General features: G+C 56.3%; 1 protein-coding gene across 2 annotated transcripts in view; it reads left to right on the plus strand.

Moving 5' to 3' along the window:
• SLC25A42 (solute carrier family 25 member 42) overlaps positions 1 to 4,333 on the plus strand; it is a 29,531-nt gene extending 25,198 nt beyond the window's left edge. For both annotated transcript variants that reach the window (XM_019416442.2, XM_019416443.2), the window contains exons 5-8: positions 179 to 345; positions 713 to 829; positions 1,425 to 1,576; positions 3,376 to 4,333. In XM_019416442.2, coding sequence (XP_019271987.1) covers positions 179 to 345; positions 713 to 829; positions 1,425 to 1,576; positions 3,376 to 3,683 — 744 coding nt within the window. In that variant the 3' untranslated portion in view covers positions 3,684 to 4,333. The remainder of the gene's footprint in view (positions 1 to 178; positions 346 to 712; positions 830 to 1,424; positions 1,577 to 3,375) is intronic.
• Positions 4,334 to 8,495: the final 4,162 nt, after the last annotated feature.

Consider the following 8,495-nt stretch of genomic DNA (forward strand, 5'->3'; position numbering starts at 1 on the left):
TCCTCGGGTCAGAGGAGTAGGGAGAGAGGGGGTCCCTGCACGGGGCCCAGAGAATGTGGGGGGTAAGGTGGGGTGGGTCCGATAATGTGGCCCCAGTCACAGTGCTGGACAAAACAGGGTGTTCTCCATGGATGGAGCACAGGGCAGGCGAGGGTGTTGACCTTGCCCCCCTCTCCAGGAGGCCTTCCGGCTCCTCTATTTCACCTACCTCAACGAGGGCTTCCTCAGCCTGTGGCGCGGGAACTCGGCCACCATGGTGCGCGTGGTGCCCTACGCCGCCATCCAGTTCAGCGCCCACGAGGAGTACAAGCGCATCCTGGGCCACTACTATGGCTTCCGCGGAGAGTGAGTGGCCGCCCCCCGCCGCCCCCAAAACCCCTCTCAACCCTGTCCTCCTGTCTCTGCACGCTCACCACGGCAGAACTCTCGTTTGCCCACGCTCCCCTCAGAACCTAAGTCCAGGGAGGGCCCCCGATCCCCACTGCGCCCCAGTGTCCGCAGGGAAGGAACACTTCATGACTGCATACAAGCAGATGCCAAGGAAAGGCAGCTGTGGGAACTCAGAATGATGTCCGCCCAGGAGACCCATCGCTCCGCTGTAAGGCGGCCAGGCCCCGCCCATTCCTTGCTTCTCCCCCCTGGCTGAGACCTGTGGGCACCCCAAGTCTTGGGGGCGGTCCTCATTTTCTCTCGTCTCCTCCCCCTCTTTCAGAGCCCTGCCCCCTTGGCCCCGCCTCCTGGCAGGCGCACTAGCTGGAACAACAGCTGCTTCGCTGACCTACCCCCTGGACCTGGTCAGAGCAAGGATGGCCGTGACCCCAAAGGAAATGTGAGTTCCTAGGCCATGTGTTCTGTTCTGCCGCTACCCTCCACACAGGCAGTAATTGGTTCTCTTAGCCGATACTAGACTAGTATTGGCTCTCGTTTGTACTTAAACCGAAAGTCTTCATTTTTATTTTTTTTTAATGTTCGTTTATTTTTGAGAGAGGAAGAGAGAGCACGAGTCGGGGAGGGGCCGAGAGAGAGAGAGAGACACACACACACACAATCCAAAGCAGGCTTCGAGCTGTCAGTGCAAAGCCCAACGTGGGGCTTGAACCCACGAACCGTGAGCCAAAGTCAGACGCTCAACTGACTGAGCCCCCCAAGTGTCCCCCAAAGTCTCCATTTTGGATTGGCACGGTGAAAAGACAAGGGCTGGGCATAGCAGAGTGACCTGGGAGGTGAAGGTGGGGTACAGCCTTAGGCACGCATTTCCCCCTCCAATGCCAAAGCTTTTGCAATGCGGTTGTGTTCCTTAAAGAAGGAAGGCATCAACATCCAGACCCTGGCCCGCCCGTCTTCGGGAGGAGCAGAGAATTAGTCAAGGCCAGCGGCCCCTCTGCGTGCCCATAGCCCACGCACGCTGTCGCCCTGTCCTGCAGGTACAGCAACATCTTTCACGTCTTCATCCGCATCTCCCGAGAAGAGGGCCTGAAGACCCTCTACCACGGGTTCACGCCCACCGTGCTGGGGGTCATTCCCTACGCCGGCCTGAGTTTCTTCACCTATGAGACGCTCAAGAGCCTGCACAGAGGTAAGGAGACGGAAGCCGGGGCAGCACCTCCCAGGGTCACACACACTCCGAGGCGGGACCCTAAGATCCCCCCCACCGGGCCCGGTCAAGGTCCGAGTCAGAACAAGACCCATATCAAGCCACCACTGAGGCTGCTAGACTCCCAGCCTTTCGTGCCGCATTTTGAGACCAGCTTTGTGAAATCCAGAGTGTCAGTGGAGCAGTGGCAGCCACTTGTGCACAGAGCATCCCGGGTACGGTCTAGACGGCAGAGGGAGTGCCCTCTCGTGTTTAGGTAATTTTGAGAAATTCAAAAAGTGCAGAAAAACAGAGAACGATATGCCACCACCCATACCTGCTACCCACCCCCGCCTGGTGCAAACAGGTGGTGACGTCGCTCCAAGACGTTTTCTGTTAAAGAAAATGTTCCAGGTGAAGCTGAGGTCCTGTGTTCCCCACCCCCAGCCCCGCTCCCCCCTGAGGCCTCTTTACAAGAACTGCGTCCCTCACGCTGGCTGCTGATGCTTCCACACGCATTTCTATGTGTAGCAGGAGCAATACCTTGTAATGTTGTAAACAGTGACCACAGTTGAGTTACCTACACCTGCAACGAGTGCAGCTGGGCCCCAGCTCTGAGTCCATCCTGCCGGATCTGAGGCTCTGCCGTGCCTTTTAGCAGTGTAGTCGGCCTCCCCTGCCGGGGGCTGCTGGGTGTTCCCAGGTTTTCAGTGATCAGACACCCAGGGTGTGAGCCCCCAGTTTGGGGACGTACTCCGCTTGCCCCCCAGCCCTGTCTCCATGCACTCACCCAAATGGGTGCCAGCGGATTCCTTCCTGTCCGGCCAGCGTGCTAAGTGAATAGCGGTGTCCCACTGTTTGTAATTCCTAGTTTACCTTTACAACCACACCGTTTTTTTTGTTTTTGTTTTTGTTTTTTTAATGTAAAAAATTTTTTTTTAATTTTTTTTAATGTTTATTCATTTTTTGATAGAGACAGAGCGTGAGTGGGGGAGGGGCAGAGAGGGAAGGAGTTCAAGAAGGGGCTCGAACTCACGGACCGTGAGATCATGACCTGAGCTGAAGGCGGACGCTTAACCGACTGAGCCGCCCAGGCGCCCCTTAATTTTTTTTTTTTTTAATGTTTGTTTAGTTTTGAGAGAGAGAGACAGAGTGTGAGTGGGGGAGGGGTAGAGAGAGAGGAAGACATAGAATCTGAAGCAGGTTCCAGGCTCTGAGCTGTCAGCACAGAGCCCGACGCGGGGCTCGAACTCACGGGCCATGAGATCATGACCTGAGTCGAAGTCGGATGCTTAACCAACTGAGCCACAAGGCACCCCTACAACCACACAGTTTTAAAGAACCCCTCTTGTTTGGCTGCTGCCCCTTCCTGTGTCCCACATGTCCCGTCCACCCAGCTGCTCACCTCACCGCATCCCTGCAGCCCTGTGGAGGGTACCCACGGAGCGGGCTGGGTGGTGGAGAGGGTCGCGGTCGCCCCTATCACTTTCCTTCTTTGCTTGATGGGAAAACAAGAGTGATCAGATGGGAGTTCATTCTGGGTCGTAGGACTTGGTTAAAGGGATTATTTGTGAGTTTCTGCCTTTTTAGAAACTTTTCTTCTCAAATTTGATTAAAAGGAATGGTCGGGAGGTGAGGAGGCCAGGGTGGGAAGGCCCAACGGAGCCAGGGGAGTCCTGAGCCACGGCAGGGACAGAGCATGGGCCTGTGTGAGTGCCGGCTGTGGGGGTGCACCCACCACGGACCGGGCCGTGTGCCCCCTTGTGACGCCCTCACACAGCCCCTCTGTCCCTCGTCCACAGAGTACAGCGGCCGCCCACAGCCCTACCCCTTTGAGCGCATGATATTCGGGGCCTGCGCTGGCCTCATCGGGCAGTCAGCCTCGTACCCCCTGGACGTGGTGCGGCGGCGCATGCAGACAGCCGGGGTCACGGGTCACCCGCACGCATCCATCGCGCACACGCTGCGTGCCATCGTGCGGGAGGAGGGCGCCGTGCGTGGCCTCTACAAGGGCCTGAGCATGAACTGGCTCAAGGGCCCCATCGCCGTGGGCATCAGCTTCACCACCTTCGACCTCATGCAGATCCTGCTACGGCACCTGCAGAGCTAGGGAGCCCGCGGGCCGGCTGCTCTCGAGACGGGGAGCCGAGCTTCCACATGCAGCGGACCATTGACCCCTTTCGTTTCTGAGCCCGTGGAGTGAGGGTGCGCACGGTTCCACTCTGGGAGCCACGTCGGGAGCACCTTGTAGAATAAGCTGGGGGACCTGGCCTCGGTCCCACCAGCCGGCAGCCCTTGAAGTGCAATGTTGAGGCTGGTGGGCGGGGGCTACCACCCTCTCCCCATCCCTCCTCCCTGGGGCTGGCACTGTCTCCTGGAGGCGTCGCCCTAAATGCCCTGAGCCGGGAGTGACCAGCACTGCCTCCTGGCACCCTGTGACCTTGGACATGCTCCTGGTTCTAGTGACCCCATGCCCACTGGGCTCAGAGCCAGACTCCACCTGCCCCTGAGCCCACAGAGCGGAGTCCCAGAGTGTTCGGAGAAGCCTGTCCAGGCCCTGGTGAGGTGGGGCCAGACTTCTGCTCAGCTGGGGCTACAAATACAGCCTCTTGCCCTGCCCTGCCCCACCTGTCCCACCTTTGCCATTACTTCCCAGGTGACATGACTCCTCTGTCACCAGAGCCTCCTGCTTTGGAACAGCCTTCTCCCAAGAGGATTATTTGGATCCTGGACTCCGTGGCCATAGTAGGGCACCAGGAGTGGCTAGTTTGTAATGTTTCCAGGAGGGTCACATCTCCTCCACACAGCAGGGTTTGAGGAATTGCCACGGGTTTGGGTCTGAGTCCTAGCTGGAGGGCACCTGCTGGAAACTGGGCACCCAGGTCACCTTCTGTGGGCCTGGAAGCTCCCACCCCTATCGCTATCCCACAGGCCGCACCAGTAGAGGCCTGGCCTTAGGCCCTAGCCCTCTGCCCCTAGGCACAGCGGCTCCTGTGGGGATGTGTGGCATCTGGCATGTCCCTGGCTCCCCACCTGAGCAGGCACTTGGCCAAGACACAGGGCAGTTTAAGACCCACAGGGTTGTCGGATTTCCATGAATAGAGCGCATGGAGGCAACTTGCAGCCTTGATCTTCCCAAAATGGGGGCCCCTGAGACCGTGTGTAGCCCAGGGGGGGATTCTCGGAGAAACTGGGGAACCCCAGGGCACCTCCAGGGAGCTGGTCTCATGGAGAAGTCCCCTAGGGTCTGCTCGGTGTCACATTTCAGAATGACTTTGGGAGTTTCTTGATTTCTTTTGGTTTTGTTCTTCAATCTGGCTGACCCTGGGTCTAGTCACAGTAAACCCCGACCCGTGTGATCTGGTTCCAGGCAGAGGTGACCAGAGGGTCGGTTTTCACAGAGAGCTCCTCAGCCACGATGTGTGAAAGGGTCTAAGAGGGCGTGTTTGCCCCATGCACATTTCCAGTCGTGACCTTCATTTCTCCCCTTTGTTCTGTCCCGTTGGTGTCCTTGCCTGGGACCCCTGCAGGTATGAAGACCCCTCTCTCTGTCCTTCCTTGCATGTGTCTGCCGGCCAGCCTGGCTCTCATCCCCAGGGTCTCAAGGCTGTTTTGTTGGGTGGACTTCGCTCCTCCTGTCCTCGCCCTGCCCAGCGCCCAGGCTCGGCAGGAGAGGCAGGGACCCCTCACAGGGAGACGGGCTGGGGACCCAAGGGCCACCAGGCAGGAGAAAGCAGCAGGGGCTGGGGGGTCCACCGCAGGCAGGTGAGACCAAACGAATGGCTCTCTGAGCCTCAGGCCGGGTGGCAGAGGGGAGGGGACCCCAGGTCCCGCCAGCCCCACCGCGCCTCCCCAAGGTGGCTCCCAGTCGAGTGGGCCCCAGCCACACACACAGCTGGGCTGGTGCCCTCCGTGGTCACACCCCTCCCACCGGTGTCCATCTTGATCTGGAGTTACATTTTGATGCCATGAAGACACTTTGTTTATATATAATGTTTATATATTTTAAAAGATTTGTGCCAAGAGAGTATATTTAATAAAAATTAAAATGACTTTTTTTTCTGCCCATGTCTCTTCTCTTCGGCTCTAACCCCCAACCCTCCCTCCCTTTCAAACCAAAAACAGGGTTGAGGTTATTTTGACAGATTTTTAAATATATTCTTGAATAACCCCCACCCACCCTTTTTTTTTTAAGTAGGCTCCATGCCCAACGTGGGGCTTGAACTCAGGACCCTGAGATTTGGGGAGGACATTACCAGCTCTACCAACTGAGCCAGCCAAGCATCCCTTGAATAAACCTTTTTAATGTAATAATTGTTTCAATTATTAATACCTAGCATGGTCTTCTAGAAAACTCAGACTGTAAAAGAGTTACGGTGAGAAGTAGGTCGGCCTGCCCATTCCCTCCGCCAGGGTGTCTTCTGTTACCAGTTTCTCATGTGTCCTTCCGGAGCCATCCTGTGCATAAACACTCGTCCCTTTTGTTGTTGTTGTTTGTTTGTTTTTACATTTATTTATTTTTGAGAGACAGAGAGAGCGTGAGCAGGGGAGGGGCAGAGAGAGAGGGAGACACAATCCGAAGCAGGCTCCAGGCTCCGAGCTGTCAGCACAGAGCCCAACGTGGGGCTCGATCTCACGAACCGTGAGATCCTGACCTGAGCCAAAGTCGGACGCTTAACCGACTGAGCCACCCAGGCGCCCCAACACTCGTCTCTTTTGAGGACACGCATGGCGAGCCACATCATCAGTCAGGATGGGTTGCATCCTGCTGCAGCCAGCATGGCCGCAAAGTCCTGTGGTTTCTCTCCCATGCCCTGCCTGTCTGCCATGTGCTGGGGACTCCGCTCCCTGGCTGCTCGAGGCTTTAGGAGCGAGTGTGGCTGTCAGCAGGGGCACGAGGATGAGGAGGCCACCAGAGGTCTCAGTGGCCATTGAGACTGCAGCCCATTACCTGGACCAACTTGTAGGGCTCACCTGAGCAGAGGTGGGGAGTGGCAGCCTCCACACGCCAGGGGAGGAGGGGCGACTGGATGTGCGCACTCGTGTGGGGGTGTGATTCGAGTACATTCTACCTTGCTGACCCTGAACTGCTCTGCGAGCTGCTTTCAATCCACCATATTTCTTGCACGTTGGTCTCTACCGTGTACTGTTTGTCTCAGTTTAGCCACAGGTTGGCGTTTCCCTGGGGTGGTGGCCTGTGACGACATCCCTTATTGATGGTCATTGAGGTTGTTCGTGATCTGTTGCCGTGACAACGAGGTAGTGGCTCCTGGGGACTGCTGAGCTTGCCTCTCACGTCCTACTGATTTCCGGTCAGTCCCACCTCTTGTACCAGCCCCTAAACCTGGGAGGGTCTGGGTCAACTCTCCACTTTCCCCCAACCACTGTGGCATCCCCTAAAATATAGAGGTGGGCACGTGACTCCATCTGCACCCATGACAGCAGAGAAGATATTTACTAACCACTTCCAGATAGAACTTCTGGAAGCACCCTTTGTCTCTCCCACTGGCCCTGTGGGAAGAAACACCAGCCCAGGCAGTTGTTGGGACTATCCTGTGATCACAAGGTAGAAAGCAATCCCAGGGTGAAACTGACACTGCAGAAAATGGAGCAGAGATGAACAGAGGGGTTGGCGTATTTGTGACATTGTCTGGGCTGCTGGATCCAGCCTTGCCTGAAGCTCTCAACTGCCTCTCAACTTCTGGCAAAATGAGTCACGTTATCCTGTTTATTGAAGACAGCGTTGAGCTTCTTGGCACTCTCTGAAGCAAGTCTGTTATGTGCCTCTTTGTGTTCATGCACTAGTGTGTCTATGGGTTTCCAGGAACGAAATTGCTAGGTAGGGATCAAGGGATATGTTAACTGATGCTGCCGGTGCCCATTCCTAAGTCCAGCAGTCACGGCTGCCAGCAACTGCTTTTGGCTGTAAGCCTCTGCAACCAGTCTGGGGGCTTCCCCGTAGGAGCATGACTCAACACCCCAGGAGCAGCCCTTGGCCAATGATTGTGGACAGTCCTTCACCACTGGGGTGGGTTCACTCGGGTCAGATCTAACTGTCCCCCCAGGTCCCCAGCAGGACCAAGCCCGGGGTTGCCCGCTTAGTCACCTGTTCATTGGCACCCCCACAGGGCTCCTCCCTCCCTGTTGCATTTCTCCATCCCAGGGAGTCTCCCTGGGGTGACCTCCCAGGTAAACCATGGGCCCTGAGTCCTCGTGACAGGGTCATCTTTTGGGGAAATCTATCCAGAGATGAACAGAAATGCCAGATACTCCTGCAAGGAGATGATAGCCATTTATATCACATACCCTCACTGTCTTGAGTTTCCTGGGGCCGCCTTAACAAAGTACCCCAGACCGGGGGGCTTAAAAACCCAAATGTATTCTCTTACAGTTCTGGAGACCAGAAGTCCAAAATCAACGTGTCAGCGGGTTTGATTCCTTCCGAGGTCATGAGGGAAGGATGTGTCCAGGCCTTTTCTTGGCTGCCGGCTGTCTTCCTATCGTCTTCCCTCTGTGCTTTTCTGTATCTAAATTTCGTTGTAATGGAAAAAAGAAAAAAAGCAAATTTCCTCTTCTCAGGACCCACCTTCATGGCCTCGTTTTAACGTAATCATCTCTTTAAAGCCCTGGTATCCAAATCCGGCCCCACTCTGAGGTCCTAGAGGTTAGGGCTTCTGTGAATTTGGGGAGGATGTCATTCAGCGCCTATCCTCACCAAGGCCAGTCACCAGCCTTGCAGATCCTCACTATTCTGATGGGGGAAAGCAGCAGGACATCCAGGGCGTGGGCGGTGACCAGGCGGTGACAGGGGAAGAGACAGCAAGGTCAGGAGGAGGCCTGAGGCCTGGACAAGGTGGAGGTCCCAGGGACCCGGACAGGAGTGGTTTCAAGGTGCATCTTGGGTCCTGCTTCCAGTTTGCTT

Source organism: Panthera pardus, unplaced genomic scaffold (genome assembly GCF_024362965.1).
Source record: "Panthera pardus isolate Hobbes unplaced genomic scaffold, ASM2436296v1 HiC_scaffold_8, whole genome shotgun sequence".
NCBI classification, from domain to species: Eukaryota; Metazoa; Chordata; class Mammalia; order Carnivora; family Felidae; genus Panthera; species Panthera pardus.